Source organism: Perognathus longimembris, chromosome 3 (genome assembly GCF_023159225.1).
Source record: "Perognathus longimembris pacificus isolate PPM17 chromosome 3, ASM2315922v1, whole genome shotgun sequence".
Lineage (NCBI taxonomy): Eukaryota > Metazoa > Chordata > Mammalia > Rodentia > Heteromyidae > Perognathus > Perognathus longimembris.
In genome coordinates, this window is record NC_063163.1 from 57407217 (window position 1) to 57432359 (window position 25143).

At 42.2% G+C, this 25143-nt stretch overlaps 2 protein-coding genes across 3 annotated transcripts in view; both read left to right on the top strand.

Annotated features, from left to right (window-relative positions):
• Positions 1 to 25143, top strand: part of Flt3 (fms related receptor tyrosine kinase 3) — a 93968-nt gene that overhangs the window by 46059 nt on the left and 22766 nt on the right. For both annotated transcript variants that reach the window (XM_048341590.1, XM_048341591.1), the window contains 12 exons: positions 707 to 822; positions 6467 to 6596; positions 7349 to 7476; positions 8155 to 8294; positions 8394 to 8547; positions 9147 to 9315; positions 20892 to 20995; positions 21402 to 21510; positions 21764 to 21942; positions 23793 to 23899; positions 23987 to 24119; positions 24201 to 24305. In XM_048341590.1, the coding sequence (XP_048197547.1) occupies positions 707 to 822; positions 6467 to 6596; positions 7349 to 7476; positions 8155 to 8294; positions 8394 to 8547; positions 9147 to 9315; positions 20892 to 20995; positions 21402 to 21510; positions 21764 to 21942; positions 23793 to 23899; positions 23987 to 24119; positions 24201 to 24305 (1574 nt within the window). The remainder of the gene's footprint in view (positions 1 to 706; positions 823 to 6466; positions 6597 to 7348; positions 7477 to 8154; positions 8295 to 8393; positions 8548 to 9146; positions 9316 to 20891; positions 20996 to 21401; positions 21511 to 21763; positions 21943 to 23792; positions 23900 to 23986; positions 24120 to 24200; positions 24306 to 25143) is intronic.
• On the top strand, positions 4870 to 5411 carry LOC125348392 (60S ribosomal protein L21-like). The gene has a single exon (XM_048341592.1). It carries the CDS (start codon positions 4907 to 4909, stop codon positions 5387 to 5389), a length of 483 nt encoding a protein of 160 aa, XP_048197549.1. The 5' UTR covers positions 4870 to 4906; the 3' UTR covers positions 5390 to 5411.

The following is a 25143-nucleotide window of genomic DNA, read 5'->3' on the forward strand; positions in this document are numbered from 1 at the left end:
CCTCCTTCTCTCTTTTATGTATGTGTTGGTACTGCATCTTAAGCTCAGGGTCTGGTCACTGTCCCTAAGCTTTATGCTCAGGTCTACTGCTCTGCCACCTCAGCTGTACCTCCACTTCTGACTTTTTGCTAGTTAATTGGAAATAAGAGTCTCACTGATTTTTCTGCCCAACTTGGCTTTGAACGAGATCTTCAAATCTCAGCCTCCTGAGCAGCTAGGATTACAGGCATGAGCCATACCCATGCCCCATTACTCCCACTCTTGAAAGTGAGTGGAGCTGAGTGCCTGTGGCTCACACCTGTAATCCTAGCTACTGAGAAGGCTGAGACCTGAGGATTGTGATTCAGAGCCAACCTGGGCAGAAATGTCTGAGCTACTCTTAGCTCCAATTAGCAAAAATCCAGAAGTGGGGGTGTGGCTCAAGTGGTAGAGTCGTAGCTTTAACCAAAGAAGCTCAGGGGCAGTGCTTATTAGGCCCAGAGTTCAAGCCCCAGGACTGGCAAAACAAAACCCAAAACCCAAAATCAAAACAAAAAAATACATCAAGTTCAAACTAACTGTTTAGATTGAGTGTTAGCACAGGACAGAAGCTGTAACTCTGGTGCCATTGTCGCCAGGAACCACCAACAAGCTGTAACACAGTGTGAAATTTTATATTCTTAGTTTCACATTTTCAAAGTAACCAGTTCTCTTTCCTGTTTTGCAGAGGAGTTGTGTCCATGGTCATTTTGAAAATGACAGAGACCCAAGCTGGGGAATACCTACTTTTTATCCAGAGTGAAGCTGCTAATTATACAATATTGTTTACCGTGAGTATAAGAAGTAAGTCCAGCTTGCTACTAGGTATTCCCAGTCTTCAAAAAAAGTAGCATAGAGCCCATTTGATTTTGTACCATAGCTTGAGCCACAATGTTCACTCTTCTCTCAGTATGAAAGTGGATTGACTTCATTTCAGGCTGCCTACGTGTCCACTTCCCACTAAGAGTCTACATGTCTCCATGGAATCTCAGATGGTGTCCTTAAAAACTCAGCCATACTTTGTTCAAGACCCCTCCTTTATTTTTGTGCCAGTCGTTGGGCTTGAATTCAGCGTTTCTGCTTTTGCTTGGCTTTTTCATCCAAGGCTGGAGTGCTACCACTTGAGCCACACTTTCACTTCCTTCTCTTTGCTGGTTAATTGGAGATAAGTCTCCCAGATTGGTCTGTTCAGCCTGATTTGTATGAATGTGCATGTGTTCATGTGTGTGTGTGTATGTGTGCACGTGTGTGCACGCACGTGCATGCATGCACATGCATATGTAATTCTTAGGGCTTGAACTTGGAGTCTGGGTGCTGACCTGAGATTTTTTTTGCTCAAGGCTACCACTTGAGCCACAGATCTACTTCTGGCTTTTTTTTTTTTTTTAGTAGTTAATTGGAGATAATAGTCTTATGACTTTCCTGCCTGGACTGACTTTGAGCCACAATCCTTAGATCTCAACCTCCTGAGTAGCTAGGGTTACAGATGCACTGGTGCTAGGCCCTCTCTTTTTTTGTTGTTACTTTTTCCTTTTATTCTCTTTAGTAATGGGTGAATGATAGAATAGAACTGGAAAACATTTGACTTTGGAAGTCTTAGGTGGTGTGTGTGTGTGTGTGTGTGTGTGTGTGTGTGTGTGTGTGTGTTATTGTTGGGCTTGAACTCAGGGAACAGGAGCCATCCCTGAGCTTTTTCAGCAAAGGTAATGCTCTACCACTTTGAGCCACAATGCCACTTCCCGTTTTGAGTGATTAATTGGAGGGAGATAAGAGTCTCACAAGCTTTCCTTTCCAGGCTGAATACAAACCATGATTCTCAGATCCCAGCCTCCTGAGTAATTAGGATTACATGGGTGAGCCACCAGCACCCAGTTTAGGCCTTTAAAAAAAAAATTTCTTTTAGCAATACTAGTGTTTGAACTTGAGGCTTGGCTCCTGCTAGGTGTTGTTTCACTTTAGCGACACACTTACTGCTGTTTATTGCTGGTTATTTTTAGAGGAATGGTTTCCTGAACTCTTCTGCCTAGACTGGCATCATATCTAGATCCTCCAGTGCTCGGTTGTTAGAATTACTGGCTCAGTTGTTAGAGCTACTGGTATCCTGATCCTAGATTCGAATCATGTTTCCTATATTGCCACATTTGGCATGCCACTGAATGTCTCTGAGTGTCAATTTTCCTACCTGTAAGAAGATAAAAACACATACCTTCAGCTGGGTGCTGATGGCTCATGTCTTAATTCTAGCTACTTAAGAGGCTAAGGTCTGAATATGCTAGTTTGAATCTAGCCTGGGCAGGAAAGCCTCCAATTATCCACCAAAAATCTGGAAATAGAGTTGTGGCTCAAGTGGTAGAGCACTGGCCTTGAGCAAAAAAGTTAAAGGACAGCATCCAGGCCCTGAGTTCAAGTCCCAGGCAGGCCTAGCATGTGCACACGCATACACACAACAACAACAAAATACATACCTTACAAAATTATAAGCTTTCTGTGTGACTCAACAAAAATGTCCAATTTGACAAAAATGTTAAATGACCTAGCTCCTGGCCACATGTTTTGAATAGTATAAATGAAAAATCAGTGTTAATTCTATATTAGCCCCATTGGCTATACATTGACAGATGGTGCCAGGCTCCCTTCTTCCTTGCCAGTGACTCAGATGCACAAAGCTGGAGTGCGATGCCTTGTGAGCAGTCCACTGACACATGCTGGGGGCCAGGAATGACCACAGCTGCCCTATGTCGGAACTGCTCCAGGAAGATCAACTCATGGGCTCACATGCAGACAGATATCTGAGATGCAGGGATGATAGAGTCACATTAGGTCCCTGGAGGTCAGCTGACTGGGGTGAAGGGTAGGATGTTAGGTTCCAGTCAGACTGTAAGGCAAAACCAGGCTTAACATCAAAATGTGCTTTGTTTTTGTTTTGCTTTTTGCCAGTCCTGGGGCTTGACCTCAGGGCCTGAGCACTGTCCCTGGCTTCTTTTTGCTCAAGGCTAGCACTCTGCCCCTTGAGCCACAGTGCCACTTCTGGCTTTTTCTATATATGTGATGCTGAGGAATCGAATCCAGGGTGTCATGTATACAAGGCAAGCACTTTACCACTAGGCCATATTCCCAGCCCCAAAATGTGTTTGGGAAAGCCCTTCAGTTACTCTGAAACCCACAGGACCAGACAGAGCTCTGAGTACCAAATCCAAGAACTGGCCTGAGTTGTCTCTGCTTTGGGTTTTGATTCCAGTCTTCTGTCTTCTTCATCCCCCTTTTGACAGCGAGGCTGTGCTTCAGGCTGGAAGAGAATAAGAAATCTCTCCTCCCTTCCCCTTTCCTTCTTCCCTCTCCCTCCTCTCCTCTTCCCTTCCCTGGCCTCTTTTCCCCTCCCTTTCTCCTCTTTCCCTTCCCTTCTCATCCCCTCCCCATTCCTCTCCTCTTTTTTTTTCCCCCTTCCTTTCTCCTCCTCTTCTTTCCTCCCATTTCCTTCCCTCCCCCTCCCTCCCTTCTCCTCCCCTCCTCTCCCCTCCTTTCTCACCCTCATCTCCCTATCCCACACCTTTTACCTGCCTCCTTTCCTTCCCTGAAATGTTGACAGTGTTCATGAAAATATGTCTACCTTAAAGAAATTAGTAGATTATTCACTTCACTTCTGCATTTTTTTCCTGATGAGTATGAAGAAAGTAGGGCAAGATAGTAAAGAACTCAGAATTCTTTAAATGAGCAGCTCAGGGAAGGCTTAATATACAGAAGGAAATAATTTTGAGGACAGAGGTTAATTAAAGAGTAATAGAGGAAATTCTTCCAGGGTCTGAGTCAGGAAACCTAGATTAACTAGTAATAGTGTCTTAGATGCTAATTATCTTCTTTGACCTTGAGTTCTAATACTGAATATTTAGAGGATTATCACATAGAAGCAAAGCTTCAGTTAAAAAAAATTTATCCAGAGGGTAGAATTGGAACCAAAAGTTGGAAATGACAGGGACAAATAGCAAAAACAACCACAAATTGGAGAAAAAATACTTACAGTTTACAGTCAGCAAAGGATTAGTAGTCATAAGATGTAAAAAGTTTCAGTAAATCACTAAGAAGTAAAACTGCTGTAATATAAACTACATGAAATATAAATAATTTATAATATTTTAAGCAAAATTTATTATAGGGGGAGAGATTGGAATTAAATGTAAGAAAATTTTCATTTAAAAATTTAGTCTGGGGCTGGGAATATGGCCTAGTGGTAAAAAGTGCTTGCCTCATATACATGAAGCCCTGGGTTCGATTCCTCAGCATCATAAATATAGAAAAAGCCAGAAGTGGTGCTGTGGCTCAAGTGGCAGAGTGCTAGCCTTGAGCAAAAAGAAACCAGGGACAGTGCTTAGGCCCTGAGTCCAAGCCCCAGGACTGGCGAAAAAAAAAAAAAAAAGTTAGTCTGGCTATGGTAGTAGTACATGTGTATAATCCCTGATACTTAGGAGGCAGAGATCAGAAGTATCTTGGTTCAGGCTAGCAAAGTTATTGAGACTGTATTTCAACCATCTAGCTGAATGCTGTACCGATAATCCGAGCTACTCAGAAGGCACAGGTAAGAAAATTGTGATCCAAAATTTAAGACCTGTATCAAAAATAACCTAATGCAAAAAAAAAAAAATGGAAGTGTGGCTCAAGTGGTAGAGTTCTTGCTTAGCAAGCATGAGGCTCTGAGTTCAAATACTAGTATGACCCCCCCAAAATTAGTAGAAAAGCTAGAATGATTCAGACAAGTGTTGGTGGCTCATACCTGTCATCATAGCTACTTGGGAGGCTGGGTTTAGGTGGTTGCCTATGCAGGAAGCAAGACCCTATCTCAAAAATAACTCTGGGCCTTTTGGCCGGAACCGCCATCTTTCAGTAATTTGCCAAAATGACGAACACAAAGGGAAAGAGGAGAGGTACCCAATACATGTTCTCTAGGCCCTTCAGGAAACATGGAGTTGTTCCTTTGGCCACATACATGAGAATCTACAAGAAGGGTGATATTGTAGACATCAAGGGAATGGGTACTGTTCAAAAAGGAATGCCCCACAAATGTTACCATGGCAAAACTGGAAGGGTCTACAATGTTACCCAGCATGCTGTTGGCATTGTTGTGAACAAGCAAGTTAAGGGCAAGATCCTTGCCAAGAGGATTAATGTGCGTATTGAGCATATTAAACACTCTAAGAGCCGAGACAGCTTCCTGAAACGAGTGAAGGAAAATGACCAGAAAAAGAAGGAAGCCAAAGAGAAAGGAACGTGGGTTCAACTGAAGCGCCAGCCTGCTCCACCCAGAGAAGCACACTTTGTGAGAACCAATGGAAAGGAGCCTGAACTATTGGAACCTATTCCCTATGAATTCATGGCCTAGAGATGTAAAAAGATAAAAGACCTCTGAACTCTAAAAATGACCTTGAGTAGAAGCATGGTGTATCTTCCCAAATCTATAAAGAAAACTTTGTTTACCCCCCTCAAAAAAAAATAACTCTGTCCCCCCAAAAGGACTTGAGTCATGGCTCAGTAGTAGAACACCTGCCCAGCAAGTAAGAGGCAACTGGAATGACCCCACCATGGGATATGAAGAACTCTAGTGCTGACAGAAAGTTTACAGCTAATGCCTGTAATCCCAGTACCAGGGAGGCTAGAGGAGGAGGAGTGGGTGTTTGAGATTAGGCTGGTATACAGAATAAGACCCTTCTACAAAAGATAAAAATAAAAAGGGAGAAGAGAGGGAGAAGAAGGAGAAAGGCAAGAAGAGGGAAAAGAAGGGAGAAGAGGGGAATGATGAATTCAAGCAGGAATAAAAAGTATGTGTGTGTGTGTGTGTGTGTGTGTGTGTGTGTGTGTGTGTGTGTGTTGGACTACTCTGAATGGGATGCTCAACTAAGCCTCTAAATTCAGTTCCAATTCTCGCTCCATCTTACTCTATTTCTTTGTCATCATATTTGTACTTAATGGTATATGAAGTTACAGAAAGTTGTCTAAAGTATCTGTTACATAAAGGATTGAAGCTATCACTTCTAGTTTCCTGATGTGTATCAATATTGGTGTGTTCACAAGGCTTCACTCCACTTGCTTTGTTGGTATGAATTTGTGAATCACCCTGGGCAATTGGCTGAAAGAACTCATGTTAAAGTTGGCATTTTGCATTAAGAGTTGCATTTCAAATGTTGGTTAGATGAAGGGAGCCCAAGATTCTGTAGTGCATCCGCTTAAAAGGCATCAACTAAAGCATTAGCTTTAAAAGAAGTAGAATTCTCCTCTGAAGGAGACAATTATTTTTTGTGTTTGTTTGTTTTTGTTGGTCATGGGGCTTGAACTCTGGGCCTGGGCGCTGTCCCTGAGCTCTTTAGCTCAAGATTAGTGCTCTACCACTTGAGCCACAGCGCTACTTCCAGGAGACAATTGCTTTTACCATTGTAAACATGTTTCATGTATGATGTTTTAGATACATTGCTGTATACATTAAGAAGACCTTACTTTAGAAAACTGGAAAATCAGGACGCCCTGGTGTGTGTATCTGAGAGCGTTCCAGAGCCCATCGTGGAGTGGGTACTTTGCGATTCTCAGGGAGAAAGGTAGGACACATATAAAGGTAACTGCCATTGTTATCTTTGGTCCTTTTCTTTTTGTGCCATTACTGGGGCTTGAACTCAGGGCTTCCCACTCTCCCTTAGCTTTCTTCACTCAAGGCTGGAACTCTACTATGGGAGCCACACTTCCACTTCTGGCTTTTTGCTGATCAATTGGAAATAGTCTCTTGGTTGCTTTCAAACAAGAATCCTCAGATCTCAGCCTTCTGAGTAGCTAGGATTGTAGGCAGGCATTGCTGGCCAGCAATCCTTTCCTAATGTAGTTGAGCCTTAGTTAAATGTAGGTAAAATCAGATAACAGGTAGGTATAATTTAATTTTTCCCCATTTTGACATAAAACTTTGGTTCCTTAAGCATGAAGAATGACTGGTATGAAATCAAGATAGGGGGTTTGTTCAGTAAAAAGGTCTTTGGAATCTCCTCAAATCAACTACAGCTCTTCCCCCATACTACACAATACAAATTATGATCATTATAATTTATTTGACTTATAATGCTCTCCTGGGCATCTGAAATATTTTGGTATGTTTACCCTTTTCACCTGTTCCACTGTTTTCATTGGTCTCTTACACCAGTCTTGATGGACTTTAGAACCTGTAACCTTGTTTTCTTTGCTAAATATTCATCTTGAATTTTATTTTTCTAGGTGAGTGAGTGCTCTACTACAGAGCTACATCCCCAGCTTGAGTCATTTAAGACATCTGTTTAGTCATAGGGCATTTATTTTCTAATTGCAGCTGCAAAGAAGAAAGTCCAGCTGTTGTTAAAAAGGAAGAAAAGGTACTACGTGAATTATTTGGAAGAGACATAAGGTGCTGTGCCAGAAATGAACTGGGCAGAGAATGTACCAAGCTGTTCACAATAGGTAACATTGTAGTATCCTGTGCTTTTATGCTAGTCCTTAGAAAACTATCTGAGACTAACAGTGACTGCTTAGCTAATCATTCAACTTCAGAAAAATCTTTCTTGCCTTTATACTACATTAATTAATTAATTAATTTTATGCTGTTACTGGGACTTGAACTCAGGGCCTGGATGTATCTCTTAGTTTTTCGTTCAAGGCTGGTGCTACCATGAGAGCCATAGCTCTACTTCTAGCTTTTGGCTAGTTAATCAGAGATAAGAATCTCACAGACTTACCTGCCTGGGCTGCTGGCTTCAAATTGTAATCCTCAAATCTCAGTCTCCTGAGTAGCTAAGATTAAGGCATGAGCCACTGGCATCCCATTTATAGTATTTTATTTTATTTGTTTAGGTGCTGGGGATAGAACCCTGGGCTTCATGTATGGTTGGCATATTCTCTACCACTGAGCTTCACAGCCTAACCCCTTAATACCATTTGAAACAGGATATTATGGTATCTATAAGTGCAGATTTCTTCATCAAAGAGTAGTTACTCTGGAAGATCATTTTATTAATGTAGTTAATAACATTAAATTCATTAAAACCTTAATTCATCAAGATGTTCTAGGTAGATTTTGTGATGAGAAAAAAAAGGTATTTTTCCCCATGTTCTCTCGCCTGGGATGCTGTTGTCTTCTAGATCTAAATCAAACTCCACAGACCACATTGCCCCAATTGTTCCTGAAAGTGGGGGAGCCCTTATGGATAAGATGCAAAGCGGTTTATGTGAACCATGGATTTGGGCTCTCTTGGGAATTAGAAAACAAAGCCCTGGACGAGGTAAGGTGACTGCAAGTTCATCTTTAGACATGCAGAAGCAAGGAGCTCAACTTACTGGCTGCAGAGATTCAATGCACGTTCTGTTTTATTAACACCCAGGACAGCTCCTTTGAGATGAGCACCTATTCAACCAACAGGACTATGATACGGATTCTGTTTGCTTTTGTGTCATCAGTGGGAAGAAACGACACCGGATATTACACTTGCTCCTCGTCCCAACATCCCAGCCAGTCAGCTCTGGTTACCATCCTAGGTAATGCAGGCTGTCCATGCCTTCTTTGTGCTAAAGATTCTTAGATGTTTTGTGTGAGCAATGTTAACACAAATGCTGACTTCAATGTACTATGAGGGAAAAAGCTGAAAAAGAAACGTAGGAAAGTGTTTTTGTGGCTTGGAGTTTTCTTTTCAGGAAGTACTAGGGTTTTGAACTTAGGGTTTGCTTTTGCTAAGCAGACTCTGGAACCCTCTAGTCACTGCACCAGCCCAAGAAATGGAGTTAGAATAAATAACTTTGTGAGCTAGGCACCTGTGGCCCACGCCTGTAATCCTAGCTACTCTGGAGGTTGAGACCTGAGGCTTAAGGCTTAAAGCAAGCCCAGGCAGGAAAGTCTGTGAGACTCTTTTCTCGAATCAACCAGAAAATAGCCAGAAATGGAGGTGTAGTTGAAGTGGCAGAGCACCAGCCTTGAGCGAAAATGCTAAAGGAGAGTTCAAGGACCTGAGTTCAAGCTCTAGTATTGGCACACACAGAAAGCTTTTTTTGCATGGAATGATGAACAAACATTTATTTTTACTATTTTAATGTTTCCTTATGAGTTTCTTTATTTGATTCATAGTTGATTTTTCTTACAGAAAAGGGATTTATAAATGCTACCAATTCAAGTGAAGATTATGTAATCGACCAGTATGAAGAATTTTGTTTCTCTGTCAGGTTTAAAGCATATCCACAAATTCGATGCACTTGGACCTTTTCTAGAAAATCATTTCCTTGTGAGCAAAGTAATCTAGAAGATGGATACAGGTGAGGCAACCTAAAGGGACAAGACTTAACACTTTGGGCATAATTCTCCTTATGGTCCTTGAGAAGGACTGTTTTGTTCATATGGAAGCAAATTTTCCTACTATGGGTTTATGGATATATATTTTGGGCAAATTCTGAGAATCAAATCAGAACCTTGTGAATACTAGTTAAGTGCTCTGGCACTGAGCCTTGTCCAAAGCTCCATGAGAGACCCTGTGAATTTATGTTTACGGAGTTAAAAATGAGGAAAAGAAAACTAACAGTTTACTGAGGACACAATGATAATCATTGCGTGTATGTGTGTGTATGTGCCATGCACTGGTATTACGGCTTGAACTCAGCCTGTGAGTTGTCCCTAGGCTTTTTTTGGTCTAAGGTTAGAGCTTCAGTATTTGAGGCACAGCTCCTAGTACTTGGAATTGAACTGAGAACCTTTCATTTTCACTGGGGGTTTTTGCTCACAGCTATCACTCTACTATTTGATCCATGCCTCCATCTAGTTCTAGATTTTTGCAGGTTAATTAGAGATAAGAGTCTCTCAGATTTGTCTGCCAGGGTTTGCTTTGAACTTTCATCCTCAGACCTCAGCCTCCTGAGCTGGATTATAGGAATGAGCTACTAGTGCTGGGCAAACAGCAGCAATCTTTTGTTTTATGTGTGCTGATATTGGAGCTTGAAGTAGAGGCCTGAGCTCTGTCCCTTAGCTTTTCCACTCAATTACCACTTGAACTATAGCTCTACTTCTGGCTTTATGGTGGTTGATTGGAAATAAGAGTCTCATAGCCTTTTCTACCCAGGCTGGCTTCAAACCGTGATCCCCCAATCTCAGCCTCCTGAGTAGCTAAGCTTATAGGGGTGAGCAACTTGGTGCCCTACCACAGTAGCAATATTACAGTGATTTCATAGAGCATAGTTTATTTCATGAAAAACAGAAGCCTATCACTGTGAATTTAGTGTTGTGGCTTTTCTGATGGTTCCTTCCTATTTCAGAGTACTGTGCTGTAGGCTACCCCAGTCTCCTTAAGCATATTTTCTTAGGCCTTCGGGCAACTATAGTCAAGAATCTCTTGTGAGAGGAATTCTTCATACCCTCTTTGGAAAACAAAAGCCAACTTACTTTTTGTATCTTTTTTTAAAAATGTTCTTATTGTTATTATAAAGGTCATATACAGAGGGTTACATAAGTCAGGTATTGAGTACATTCTTTTTTGGACAATGTCATCCCTTCCCTCACTCTTTTCCAGTTTTTCCTTCCCATCCCCACCCACAAGTTATATCGTTGATTTTCAACTTCCTGTCCAGTAAGTACCACTGCTGCATTTGTGCACCTTTTGTCCCTCTATTTCTGTGTCCCCTCTTCCCCTCCCAGTTAGATAAACTAACAAAGGAAAAAAAAGGAAAGAAAACAAAAAAACAACAATGAAGAAAAAAATTGGTTTCTATTTCCTGGAGTTCATTTTGATAAATATTATTTTATATGATCAGAGCACACAGGCATTATGTCTTTGTATTCCTGCACCAAGAGCATCTTCCTTTGGTCTCACTGTATGTGAATGCCTGGAGTCCTGTATCATTTATTGTTTCCCAGTATATTTTAGATCTAGTATCTTTTTTTTTTCCTGTCAGTCATGGGGCTTGAACTCAGGGCCTGAGCACTGTCCCTGGCTTCTTTTTGCTCAAGGCTAGCACTCTGCCACTTGAGCCACAGCCCCATTTCTGACTTTTTCTGTTTATGTGATGCTGAGGAATCAAACCCAGGGCTTCATACATGCTAGGTAACCACTGAGCCACATTCCCCTCCCTCTTTTGTATTTTCTGTAACCGAAGCTCTTATGTCTTAATCCTGTGTGCCATGGCTTCAAGCTAGATAAGAAGGGCCTGAGAGGTATATACCATCTCTTAAGCACATTGGTGGTCTACTCAGCCTGTGCTCTCTAAACCAACTAAGTGTCATGTATGCAAATGTTTTTTTTAAAAAAACAGATTTGTAGCTCTTCCAGACATATTGAATCAAAATCAGATTTAAAACAATAATATTTTGAGACAGGGCTTTGCTAGGTTGTTCTGGCTGGCTTTAGATTCTAGGGCTCAAGTGAATCTTCTGCTTCACCCTCCCAACTAACTGAGACTATAAGCATGAGCCACTGTGTTAGGCAATGCTGCATTTGTGTGTGTGTGTGTGTGTGTGTGTGTGTATGTATGGAGGTACTGGGCTTAAATTCAGGGCTTTAAAGCTCTTGCTTCGCTTTTTTTGCTCAAGCCACACTTTACTTCTGGCTTTTTTGTTTTTGCTGCTTCATTGGAGGTAAGAGTCCCATGGAGTTTTCTGCCGGGTGCTGGCTTTGAACTGTGATCTAAAGATCTCAGTCTCCAGAGTAGCTCGTATTACAGGTGTGAACCATTGGTGCCTAGCTCCTGTTTGGATTTTTTTTTTTTAAGTGTTGCAGTGCAAGGATTTTAAGGAGCAATCTCCTTTCCTAGTCCAGGCTCCCTAAGTTTGAAAGCAGTCACTGTGAAGGTAATTAAGAATTCAGGGGGCTGGGAATATGGCCTGGTAGCATGAGTGCTTGCCTTGTATACATGAAGCCCTGGGTTCGATTCCCCAGGACCACATATAGAGAAAATGGCCAGAAGTGGCGCTGTGGCTCAAGTGGCAGAGTGCTAGCCTTGAGCAAAAAGAAGCCAAGGTCAGTGCTCAGGCCCTGAGGTCAAGCCCCAGGACTGGCAAAAAAAAAAAAAGAATTCAGCCTTTGGCCTGTGAGCTAACAAACATACATTCTTTCTCACTCACTCTAAACAGCAGCATTTATGTCTTGGGCTGGCCCATTCCATGTTGGGAAGGATGGTTCTAAACATTGTGGGCTATCTACTAGTTTCCCTGGCCTCCACCCACTTAGAGGCCAGTAGCTAACCTCCGTTCCCCCAGTTATAACCAAAAATATCTCCAGACATTGCCAAGTGTCCTCTGGTAGGGAAAATCATCCCACACTAAGAAGCACTACCTTAAAAGGATCATCCCATCTTCATAAGCCCTTGTTCAGAACTACTGTGTGATAGCCACACAGCCTGGGTTCGAATGCTATCTGTGTATTGCCCTCTTTTCTTCATATTATGTGTCAATATGTTACCTAAGGTGATGTTACAGATTGTCCCTAGGCTATGGGACTCTTATAAACCTATTCTAAGAGGTTAAAAAAAATCAGTTCAGCTGTGCTGGTGCTCATGCCTATAATCCTGGCTATTCAGGAAGCTGAGAACTGAGGATCATGGTTCAAAGCCAGCCCAAGCAGGAAAGTCTGTAGGACTCTTATCTCCAATTAGCCACCAGAAAACTGGGAGTGGTACTGTGGCTCAAATTGGTAGAGTGCTAGCATTAAGCAGAAAAGCTCATAGGCAACACCCAGGCCCTGAGTTCAAGTTTTACAACCAACAACAACACAATAATAATAAAAAAAAATTCAATTTAATTCAATAAATGGTACTCCAATATTGTCTTCTTGGAGTCAGTGCCCAGAAGGGACTAACAGGAGTGAATGGGGTATGGTCTCCTTCCCATCAAAGTCACCTTTTGGGGGCAGGGGCTTGAACTCAGGGCTTGGGCTCTGTCCCTGAACCTCTCTGTGCTCAAGGCTAGTGTTCTATCACTTGAGCCATACTGCCACTTCCAGCTTTTCCTGAGTAGTTTGTTGGAGGTAAGAGTCTCATGGACTTTCCCTAATGGGCTGGCTTTAAACTGCGATCCTCATGAGCCACCAGCATCTAACCTTTTAACCTTTTTATTATAAAAAGAAATTAAAACTTTTAACTAATAAGTCAAAAGAGCAGCCAGGCATTGATGGCTCACACCTGTAATCCTAACTACTCAGGATTCTGAGACCTGAAGATGGAGATTTGAAGACAACCTGGACAAAGTCCATGGGACTCTTATCTCCGATTAACTACCAAAAAAAGCTGAAAGTGGAGCTGTGGATCAGGTGATAGAATGTTAGCCTTGAAGAAAAAAAGCTCAGGTGTAAGGCCCAGTCCCTGAGTTCATGCCCCAGGAATGGCTAAGTAAATTAATTGATAAGCAGCAGTGTGTTTTGCCTCCTCGATCTGCCATCTAAAGTTCATAACTCGATTGTGGTGTATTGGGATGGTGAAGTACAGTGTTTTAAGGGTCAATTTTAGTGGTGTAATGACCCCAGTTTTTCCTTTATTTTTGGCTATGTCACCAAAAGGCTCATGTCATAACAGTACTCCCGCAGAAACTTCGGTGTGGTCATGGCTTGTTTGCCAGAAGTCTCTTGGCTTCCCCGCTTCACAGCTTCATTTCTCTAATTTGCTTCCGCAAATGTCACACCCAGGTTTCCTTGGGCTTGATCTTCTGTGTTTATGTTTATCAAACTGCAACTTTCCAGCTCTCCCAATATCCTAGTCTTGATAACAGGTTCTGGGACATTTTCATCTGCAAGTTTGTAAAGCTACCTATAGATGTAGTGATAAATACCAAATCTACCTAACTTTTCTCAGTATCATAGTAAAAAAAGAAACCAAATTTGTCAGATGTTGCAATTCTTTAGTGATCTCATCTAAAAATGTCCTTACAATTGTTCAATTCTTAGGTTTTCCTTTTGTCTACATTTTTTTCCTTCCTTCCTTCCTTCCTTCCTTCCTTCCTTCTTCCTTCCTTCCTTCCTTCCTTCCTTCCTTCCTTCCTTCTTTCCTTCCTTCCTCCCTCCCTCCCTCCCTCCTTCCCTCCCTCCCTCCCTCCCTTCCTTCCTTCCTTTCTTCCTTCCTCTGTCCCTTCCTTGCCTTCTTTCTTTCTTTCCTTCTTTCCAGTACTGGGTCTTGAACTCAGGCTTGTGCTCTTAGCTTTTCTACCCAGGGCTGGCACTCTACCACTCCCACTTCTGGCTTTTATTGGCTAATTTGAGATAAGTCTCATTGATTTTCCTACTTGGATCTCAGCATCCTGAGTAGCTAGAATTACAGTTGTGAGCCACCAGCACCTGGCTTACTGTTGAATTTTTAATGGTTATTCAAGTCCAGACTTGTCAGCATCCTTGAAAAAAAATTAAAATGAGTTTGGCATTGTGTGGAGATATATGAAATTATCACCACCCTCACCCATCATCTTAAAAAAAAAAAACACCTCTTTTCCCCACAGTGTTGGGAATTGAACTCAGGTCTTTGCACTTGCTAGACAAGTACTCCACACCTTAAGCCACAACACTAACCCTTTTTTGCCTTGGTTATTTTCAAGGTAGGTGCTTGCTTTATACCTGGGCCAGCCTGAGCTGTTGTCTTTTTTACTCATGCTGGGATGACAAGCACGTACCACAGGACCCAGCCATTGGTTGAGATGGAGTCCTCTGAACAGTTTTGCCTGAGCTGGCCTCGCCAGAGCATTCTGTAATCTTCACTTTCCGAGAAGCATCTACTCTTTGCTTTCACAAGCTCACAGCTTGTCCAGCACATACTTGCTTACGTTCTGCCTTCTGACTTGACCCAAAAGTCTTTTGCTCTTTGCTTATAATTTATTTATTTTTTGTGCCAGTGCTGGGGCTTGAGTTCAGGGTTTCCCACCCTCACTTGACTTTTTCCCTCAATGTGGGTGCTCTACCACTTGAATCACACATCTCCTACCAGATTTTATTTTTTTATTTTTCTGGTTAATTGGAGATAAGTCTCATGGACTTTCTTCTTTAGCTGACTTCATACTTCCATTCTCAGATCTCCACCTTTTGAGTAGCTAGGATTTGCAGGTGTGAGCCATCAGCATCCAGCATTCTTTGCTCCTTCTTATTTATTTTTTTTTAAAGCATTCTTGGGGCTGGGAATATGGCCTAGTGGTAGAGTGCTTGCCTCATATACATGAAGCCCTGGGTTGGATTCCTCAGCAACACATATATAGAAAAAGCCAGAAGTGGCGCTGTGGTTCAAGTGGTAGAGTGCTAGCGTTGAGCAAAAAGAAGCCAGGAACAGTGCTTAGGCCCTGAATATTGCCCCTCCCCCAAAAAAGCATTCTTTTCTGTACCCACCATTTACCCACCTAGAAAGAAAAAGAAAACTCCAAAGCAAAAATAAACACTGCCAACACCAACATTAAATAAATAAAGCATTCTTTGCTGTACAATAAAATTACCCCCTGCAAAAAGCTTGTCCTTTCTCAACACCCACCCTTTGAGTGCTAAATGCATGGAAAATACAAGTGTCCTGCATTTTGATGACAGAGGAAGAAATAGTTTTTAATACATCTTAGTCTTTAGGATACTATTTCACGTCAATTGAACTCAAATTTCCTGATCTCCTAACTGTGTCAGCTAGACCATTTTTAGAAAACCCCTCAGGAAAGAGGAAATGTTGACTCTCTCATCACCTGATGGCTAGTCTTCTTTAAGTTTCCAGGCTCAGCCACACAGTGGTGGTGGATAGGGCACATGTCATGGTGCGGGGGTGGGGAGTTGGGGTGTTAAAGCAAGTTGGAGGATTGGTTTTTGTGTCCTGATTATTTATATGATAATTTTCCTACCTGGAAATTGTTCAGAAGAGTGGAAATACTTAAGGGATGCTCTCTGTGGCAAGCCATACTACAGGAGGACAGCATGAGGGGCAGAAGAGAAAAACATTTGCAAGACCTTGGGCTTCGGCCCACACAGTGGTGACTTTGTATATTGGTCATTGCATTTTTCCATCAAATTGACTGGAACTTTTGGCACTGGACTAGTCTAGCCCCATGGTCATTTGCTTTCCTCCTGTAGCCCAATCTAGTCTTGGATTCATTCTTTCTCTCTCTTTGTTTGCTTTGTTTTTGTTTGTTTGTTTTGGGGTGGGATTTTTGGGGTTTTTTGTTTTTGTCATAGAGCTTGAACTCTGGGCCTGGGCACTGTCCCTGAGCTCTTCAGCTCAAGGATAGGGCTTTTTGCCACTTGAGCCACAGTGCCACTTCCAGTTTTCTGGTGGTTAATTGGACATAAGGGTCCTGTGGCCTTTCCTGTCTGAGTTGACTTGGAACCATGATCCTCACATTTCAGCCTCCTGAGTAGCTAGGATTACAGGTGTGAGCCACCAACGCCCTGCATCCAGTCCAGTCTTAAAGTATTGATTCTCCTGCCTTAGCTTTATGAATGCTGGGATTGAAGGCATGAGCCACACACAAGAGTTTTTGTGGTTTTTTTTTGTTTATTTTTATTTTGTCTTTTTTTTCCTACAAAAATAAAAAGATCTCTAACTATTAATCTGACAGAATTACATTTTCCTTTTTAGAAGTTTACATCTTTTCTTTGACCACTTAATGTTTCCTTCCTGAAGTTGGGGAATGATACTCAGCTAGGGTTTATCTTCTCTCCTGACTCCCAGGCCACCATTGGGTTTTTCCTGCAATCTTGATATCACTTCTATGCCATCAGCTGTATCCGCACTTCCCAGAAGTAGGTCAGAGTAAGAAATCCCCCTTTTTACTGTTTCAGTCTCCCCTTTTTCCTCCTTCTTCTCCTCTTCTTTCTCCTTCTCCTCTTTTTGTGCTGGCACTAGGACTTGAACTCAAGCCTTCACACTCTGGCTTAACTTTTCCACTCAAAGCTAGTGTTCTATCACTTGAGGCACACCCCCACTTCCAGCTTTCAGCTAGCTGGTTAACTGGAGATAAAAGTCTCTTGGATTTGTTGACCCAAATGGTTTTCTACCAGGATCTTCAAATCTCAGCCTTCTGTGTAGGTAGAATTACATATGTGAGAGCCACCAGAGGCTGGTTCAGTCTTCTTAACAATCCTTCTTTCCTTCCTTCCTTCTCTCCTTCCCTCCTTCCTTCCTTTCTTTGTGCCAGTACTGGGATTTGAACTCAGGACCTGGGTATTCTCCCTGTTTTTCAAGGCTGGCAATTTATCATTTGAGCCACAGCTCCAATTTTTTTTGGCTTTTTATTGTTGTTGTTGTTCGTTATGGGGTTTGAAGTCTGGGCCTGGGTGCTGTCCCTGAGCTCTTCAGTTCAAAACTAGTGCTTTACCACTTGAGCCACAGTTCCACTTCCAGTTTTCTGGTGGTTAATTGGAGATAAAAGTCTCACAGACTTTCCTTCCCCAGATTTCAGCGTCCTGAGTAGCTAGGATGACAAGTGTGATAGCTGTAGTTGCGTGTTTGAATTCCCACAAACTAGGACTCCACTCTTGCCTTTTCTTTCCATATTCAGTCCAATACCTGTAATTTCTTTTAACTGGTTCCTGCTCTTCTCCTTCCCCATTTTCTCTGTCTTAGACAACACATATCTTGTCCTGTTTCTGAAACCTCAAATCTGAACTTTTACTTCTCCTGTGGTAGGACTTCCTATACTCTACTAATAACCACTTTTTTTTCAAGGCAGGCTCTTGCTGTATAGCTGGCTGACTGTAAAATCTTGATTCTCCTGATTCAATGCCAAGACTATAGGTGTGTACTACCATTTCCATAACTGCTTCTTTACTCATCTGCATTTACCACCAGGCTGTAAATTCTGCAAGAACAGAAACCTGTTTGTTTGTTGTTGTTTAACTTGAAGTTGGTTCTCAATTTTATTTATTTATTTGGTTGGTTTGTTGGGGGGTTTTGGTTGTTGTTTTGTTTTTTTGGCCAGTCCTGGAGTTTGAACTCTGGGCCTGAATGCTGTTTCTTAGATTTTGTTCTCAAGGCTAGTGCTTTACCACTTGAGCCACAGTTGCACTTCTGGCTTTTTATGGTTAATTGGAGATAAGAGTCTATGGACTTGCCTGCCAGGGCTGGCTTTGAACAGTGATGCTCAGATCTTAGCTTCTTGTAGTTAGGCTTATAGGTGTGAGCCACCAGTGCCCAGCTTGGATCCTCAATTACTGAGTTAATGAATGAATTCCTGGATTGTTACTACTTTCTCCTTACTTCCCTCCAATAAAACTTTGCCATAACCTTTCAGTAAATTAAAATTACATTTGTGCTATTCATCTTCTTCTCAGGGCTTCAGAAAATCTGCTTCCTGTTTTCTCCATATCATCTAAATAATTAGAGTGTGTGTGTGTGTGTGTGTGCATGTGTGTGTGCATGAGCACTGGTAGTAGGGCTTGAACTCACATCCCAAGTGCAGTCTTTTATGTTTTTCACTCAAGTGGTACTTTACCACTTGAGCCACAGCTCCAATTCCAGTTTTGGGGTGGTTAATTGGGGATGAGAGTCTTCTGGACTTTCCTGCCTGGGCTGGCTTTGAACCATGATCCTCAGCTCTCAACCTTTGTGTCGCAAGGATTACAATTTTTCTAGTTCTTCAATTGGCTTCCTTGCTTTTCATCAACATCCTAACATATCCCTCTGTTTTGGCCAACAGACTTTCCCTGTCCACTCACTGCAGTCTATGAATTCTTTTTTTTTTTTTTTTTTTTTTTGGCCAGTCCTGGGGCTTGGACTCAGGGCCTGAGCACTGTCCCTGGCTTCTTTTTGCTCAAGGCTAGCATTCTGCCACTTGAGCCACAGTGCCACTTCTGGCCGTTTTCTGTATATGTGGTGCTGGGGAATTGAACCCAGGGCCTCATGTATATGAGGCCAGCACTCTTGCCACTAGGCCATATCCCCAGTCCCAGTCTATGAATTCTTGTCTCCTGCCTTTCAGCCTAGCTATTCTTTATCTTTGGACTTTTCCTTGCATTTTCATCTATAACCAATTTGTCTGAGCAATGTAGCTCAAGCCCTTGTTCTGTGAAATTTGCTCAACTTTTCTCATCTACTTTCTCCTAGGCTTTCTCTGTCATCTACATATCTTTAGTTCAGTACTTTATTTTTTGCCAGTCCTGGGGCTTGAACTCAGGGCCTGAGCACTCTCCCTGGCTTCTTTTTGCTCAAGGCTAGCACTCTACCACTTAAACCACAGTGCCACTTCTGGCTTTTTCTATGTATGTGGTGCTGAGAATCAAACCCAGGGCTTCATGTATACGAGATGAGCACTTTATCACTAGGCCATTTTCCAAGCCCCTAGTTCAGTACTTTAACTGTTCTTCTTCTATAAGTTTTTTTCTATAAATATTTTCTGTAAATATTTGTTATAAAGGCGATGTCCAGAATGGTTACAGTTATGTACATCAGTTAACACATACATTTCCTTTTGGACAATGTCACCCCTTCCTTTACTCTCTCCCAGTTGTTTCCTCCCATCTCCATCTACAAGTTACATGGTTCATTTTCAACATAGTGTCTAAGTGAGTACCACTGCTGCATTTGTTCACCCTTTGTCCTTCCATTTCTGTGCCCTCTCTTACCCTCCCAAAGACATAAACAAACAAGAAAAAAAGTTAAGAAAACTAAACAACAACAAAGAAAATAACCTCTTGTTTCCATTTCCTGGAGTTCATTTCAATAAATATTATTTTATATGATCAGAGGCACATAGGCATTGCACCTTTCTGTTCCTCCCCTAACAACTTGTGTAGAAAGCTGAGTGCTGGTGGCTCACACCTGTAATCCTAGCTACTCAGGAGGCTGAGATCTGAGGGTCGAGTTTCAAAGCTAGCCTAGGCAGGAAAGTCTGTGAAACCCTTATCTCTAATTAACTACCAGAAAACCAGAAGTGGCCCTGTGGCTCAAGTGGCAGAGTGGTAGCCTTGAGCTGAAGAGCTCAGGGACAGTGCCCACCCAGGCCCAGAGTTCAAACCCTAGAACTGACCAAAAACAAAACAAAACAAAAAGAACATCTTTAGGTTTTGTTCACACACTTGAACTATGATGTTTGCTTTTTTTGTTTTGTTTTGTTTTGTTTTGTTGGCCAGTCCTGCGGCTTGGACTTAGGGCCTGAGCACTGTCCCTGGCTTCTTTTTGCTCAAGGCTAGCACTCTGCCACTTGAGCCACAGCACCACTTCTGGCCATTTTCTGTATATGTGGTGCTGGGGAATTGAACCCAGGGCCTCATGTATACGAGGCAAGCACTCTTGCCACTAGACCATATCCCCAGCCCTCAAACTATGATGTTTTTGAGAATAGGAGATGGAAGAATTGGGATCAATTGCAAATTTCCCCCAAAGTATCCATTTGTTTTAAGTTTCTTACTCAGGGTGATGCTGGAAGTAGCAGAACTCTTAAGAGTTAAGGCTGGGGGGCGGGGCAGGGGGTAGGTCCTGGGTCTTGAAAGCAGGGCCTGGGCATTGTCCTTTAGCTTTTTTACTCAAAGGGCACCCTACCACTTGAGCCACACCTCCACTCCCAGTTTTTGGGGTTTTTTTTTTTGCTGGTTAAGAGCTCAAAGACTTTTCTGCTCTGGCTGGTTTCAAACCATGATCCTCAGATCTCAGCCCTCCAAGGAGCTAGGATTACAAGTGTGAGCCACCAGTCCCAGAAGAGATGACCTTAAAATGTGGACTCCAAAGTTGCATAGCTGCCAAGTTCCCAGAGGATGTAGATGCTGATGCTGAGGCCACTTGCCCATGGACCATGTTTGAGCAGCAAGGGTGTCAAATACAGGTGCCTCCTTCTTCTGGGAAGGCTGGCAAGTGGGGCTAGCCTCATGGAAGACTCTTTTCATGAACATTCTATGTAAGAATCATTGTAAGAATTGTTAGCACTTTTGTGAGAATCAAGCTAAGACAGTCTTTAATCCTTTTTCAAACAGCATATCTAAGTTTTGCAATCACAAGCACCAGCCAGGAGAATATATATTCCACGCGGAAAATGATGATGCACAGTTTACCAAGATGTTCACGCTGAATATAAGAAGTAAGTTAAATTGTCAATAATCTCTCTCTTTCTCTCTCTCTTTGGTGCCAGTCCTGGGACTTGAACTCAACGTCTGGAAACTTTCCTTGAGCTTTTTAGTTCAAGGCTAGCACTCTACCACTTGAGCTACAGCTTCACTTCCAGCTTTTTGGTGGTTTATTGGGGATGAGTCTCACAGCTTTTCCTGTTCAGGCCAAAATAAACAAACAGATAACTAAATAAATAAATAAGGTTAGTGGAAGAGGGGAGTGGAAGAAAGGAGGGGGTAAGCAGAGGTCTTGGGCCATCTGGAGTTAAGAGGACCTCCCAGAAGCACACAGCTTTTCCCGAAGCCAACTATAAGAAAGATCCACACTGGCATGGGCTTATTTTGCATATTTTTTCTGTTGTTATTGTTTGTTTTTAGGGAAGCCTCAAGTGCTAGCAGAAGCCTCAGCAAGTCACGCATCTTGTTCCTCAGATGGATACCCCTTACCCTCCTGGACTTGGAAAAAGTGTTCAGACAAGTCTCCCAAGTAATCAGAATCTGATTCTCATAATGGAAGAACATAAGGCGCTTTGACCTATCGCTTCTTTCTCATAAATATGAATTGAGGGGGAAAAATGATGACATGCTTACTTCCTGAATCAGCTGTAATTACCCATGGCCACCCATTGTTACCTAGAACTTACCCTAGATGAATGTTGTTTAGAGCTCACTAACACTTAGAACCCTAACTTCCCATCTCATCACAGTCCTTCCTGTCTGACTTTGCCATTTCTTTTTAGTTGCACAGAAGAAATTACTGAAGGAGTTTGGAATAAAAAGACGCATAGAAAAGTATTTGGACAGTGGATAACAAGTAGTACGCTCAATATGAGTGAGGCTGTAAAGGGGTTTTTGGTCAAGTGCTGTGCATATAATTCAGTGGGCACATCTTGTGAAACAATTCTTTTAAACTCACCAGGTATGCAACCAGTTCCTTCCTTCCTTCCTTCCTTCCTTCCTTCCTCCCTTCCTTCCTTCCTTCCTTCCTTCCTTCCATTTTCCCTCTCTCCCTCCCTCCCTTCCTTCCTTTCTTCTTTCTTGCACTGGTACTGGGTCTTGAACTTAGGGCCTAGGTACTGTCCCTCACCTCCTTTTTTCACTCAAGGCTGGCATTCCATCACTTGAGCCACACCTCCACTTCCAGCTTTTTGCTGGTTAATTAAAGATAAGAATCGTATGAACTTTCCTGCCTGGGCTGGCTTCAAACCTTGATCCTCAGCCTCTTGAGTAGCTAAAACTACAGGTGTGAGCCATCATGGCCATGGAAACATTTTTTTTTTTGCCAGTCCTGGGTCTTGAACTAAGGGCACTGTCCCTGGCTTCTTCTTCTTCTTTTTCTTTTTTTTTCTCTCAAGGCTAGTACTCTGCCACTTGAGCCACAGCACCACTTCTGGCACCACTTTCTATATATGTGGTGCTGAGCTTCATGTGTATGAAACAAGCACTCTTGCCACTAGGCCATATTCCCAGACCCTGGTAACAATTTTTATTATAACACTATCCTTAGTAGTTCTCCCGTACAAATTTAGTCCTTGTCCTTGCCTTATACTTAGAGAATTTTTACAAGGAAGTATAGGATCAGAGTATGAGAACAGAGGGCTTTTTTGAGTCAGGTGAGAATTTCCCTGGTATATCTGGTACAGTTTTGCATTTAGGGCTGAGTTCTACTTACGTTACTGTGACTCTCAAGTTACACTCCTGATATGATAAATGTCCACTGGAAGAACCAACTCTGATGAGGCAGATTTAGTCATTTGGCCTTTCTATTATTTCCCCTTTTCTTAATCTCCTTGTTTACCCTTAGCTTCCTGTTTTATAATTTGGCTTTGTTTTGTAGAACCCTCTTAAATTACATACCTCTGAAACATATCCATCTACCCTAATAGTTGAAATTAACTAGAGTTTAAAAAGAATCTAAGTTCTTATGAGGTGTTGGTGGTCCACACCTGGAATTCCAGCAATTCAGGAGGCTGAAATCTGAGGATCACAGTTCAAAGCAGAAAAGTCCTTGAGATTATTATTTTTTTTTTTTGCCAGTCTTAGGACTTGGACTCAGGGCTTGAGCACTGTCCCTGGCTTCTTTGTGCTCAAAGCTAGCACTCTACTAGTGGCACTTGAACCATGGTGCCACCTCTGGCCTTTTCTATGTATTTGGGGAATCAAACCCAGGGCTTCATGTATACGAGGCAAGCATTCTACCACTAGGCCATATTCCCAGCCCCTCCTTGAGATTCTTATCTCCAATTAACTAGCAAAAGACTGGAAGTGGAGGTATGACTCAAGTGCTACAGCATCAGCCTTGAGTGAAAAAGCCAAGCCACAGTGTGAGGTCCTGAGTTCAAATCCCAGTACAGGCACAAAAACAAAACAACAATAACAACAACAAATAAACAAAAGAAAAAAATTAAGTAGTCCCTGTTAGTAGAAGGAACTAATGTTCCTGATTTCTGAACATCAGGTATTTTAAAGAATCAGATTTGTGCTTAAAGGATAGGTTTAAATGGGTATCATTCTAATAACTCCAGGAAATAATTTTTTCTTTTAAATGCATTCAGAATTGTCTCAAATTTTCTGGAAGAGAACTTATCCTTTAGAGAAAGGTTGCTTGATTTCCTGTGGGGAGCCAACTACACTTAGGGCTGGCAAAGACTGAACATAGTGGCCACTCAAATAGGAAGTGAGAAATTGAAATGAATAGGGTGCTAATCTAATTTTGCACTAGAATTCTGTATCATTACCTCATTACTTAGTGATGTTCTCTTCTTACAGGCCCATTCCCTTTCATCCAAGACAATATCTCCTTCTATGCAACTATTGGCCTTTGTCTTCCCTTCATTGTCGTTTTAATCATGCTGATTTGTCACAAGTACAAAAAGGTAAAAGCAAGAGTCAACATACATGACTATTTGAGTGAGCTGCAGAATTGCTAGGCCATTCACTAATGCATTCTTTCACCTCTGAAGCAATTTAGGTACGAAAGCCAGCTGCAAATGGTACAGGTGACCGGCTCATTGGATAACGAGTATTTCTACATTGATTTCCGAGAATATGAATACGATCTCAAATGGGAGTTCCCAAGAGAAAATTTAGAGTTTGGTAAGAGTTGAATGATCCTGTGACATTTCTTCTTCATTGGAAAATCATTCTGATAGCCCTCCTTCTTGTTTATCTTTGCAGGAAAGGTCCTGGGATCAGGGGCTTTTGGAAAAGTAATGAATGCAACAGCCTATGGAATTAGTAAAACAGGAGTCTCAATCCAGGTGGCCGTGAAAATGCTAAAAGGTACAGTACAAGCTGGGGAATAGTATCAACAACTGTGCACAATAGTGGGAAGCAGTTTCCTGCTCGCCTCTTTTCCTTCACTTCTCTCCTTCCTGTTTTTGTTTGTTTGCTTGCTTTTCCTGCTGGTACTGGGGCTTGAACTCAGGGCCTGGATGTTGTCCACTGAGCTTTTGTGCTCAAGACTAGAACTCTACCACTTGAGCCACAGCACCACTTTTTGGTGGTTAATTGGAGGGAAAAGTTTCGCTTTCCTGCCCAGACTGGCATCAAACTGTGATCTTTAGATTTCAGCCTCCAGAGTAGCTAGGATTTAAAAGTATGAGCCACAGGCAATTGGCTATGCCTCTTTTCCATTACTTCTCCCCTTCCTGTTTATTTTTGTTTTTCATAACACAGAGCCTGGGTACTGCCTCTTAGCTTCATTCAGCCAAAACTGGTGCTCTACCACTTGAGCTATCCCTCTACTTCTATCCTTTTGCTGGCTAATTGGAGTTAAGAGTCTGAATGACTTTCCTACCAAGGCTGCCTTTGAACCTCAGTCCTCAAATCTCAGCTTCCTGAATAGCTAAGATTACTGGTGTGAGCCACTGGTGTCTGGCTTCAAAAGTCTCTCTCATGCAGCTCATCCCAACTGAGGTCTCTCAGGCCACAGTCACAGTTCGTAGGATCTAGGTGAACCTTTGACACAGCTGTCATCCCAACTCCTCACAAGCTCTTCCTATCAGGTGTCCTTCCTGTTGTCCTCTGGGTCCATCCTCCTCTCTGTTTCCATCTCCTGCCATACTTCAGTAGCCTTCGCAGCATCTGGCCTGTTTTCCCACCCTTTTGTGAGGGCCTT

Excerpts from the sequence above, each read along its gene's own strand:
- LOC125348392 (XM_048341592.1), top strand. The coding sequence starts at position 4,907 with ATGACGAACACAAAGGGAAAGAGGAGAGGTACCCAATACATGTTCTCT.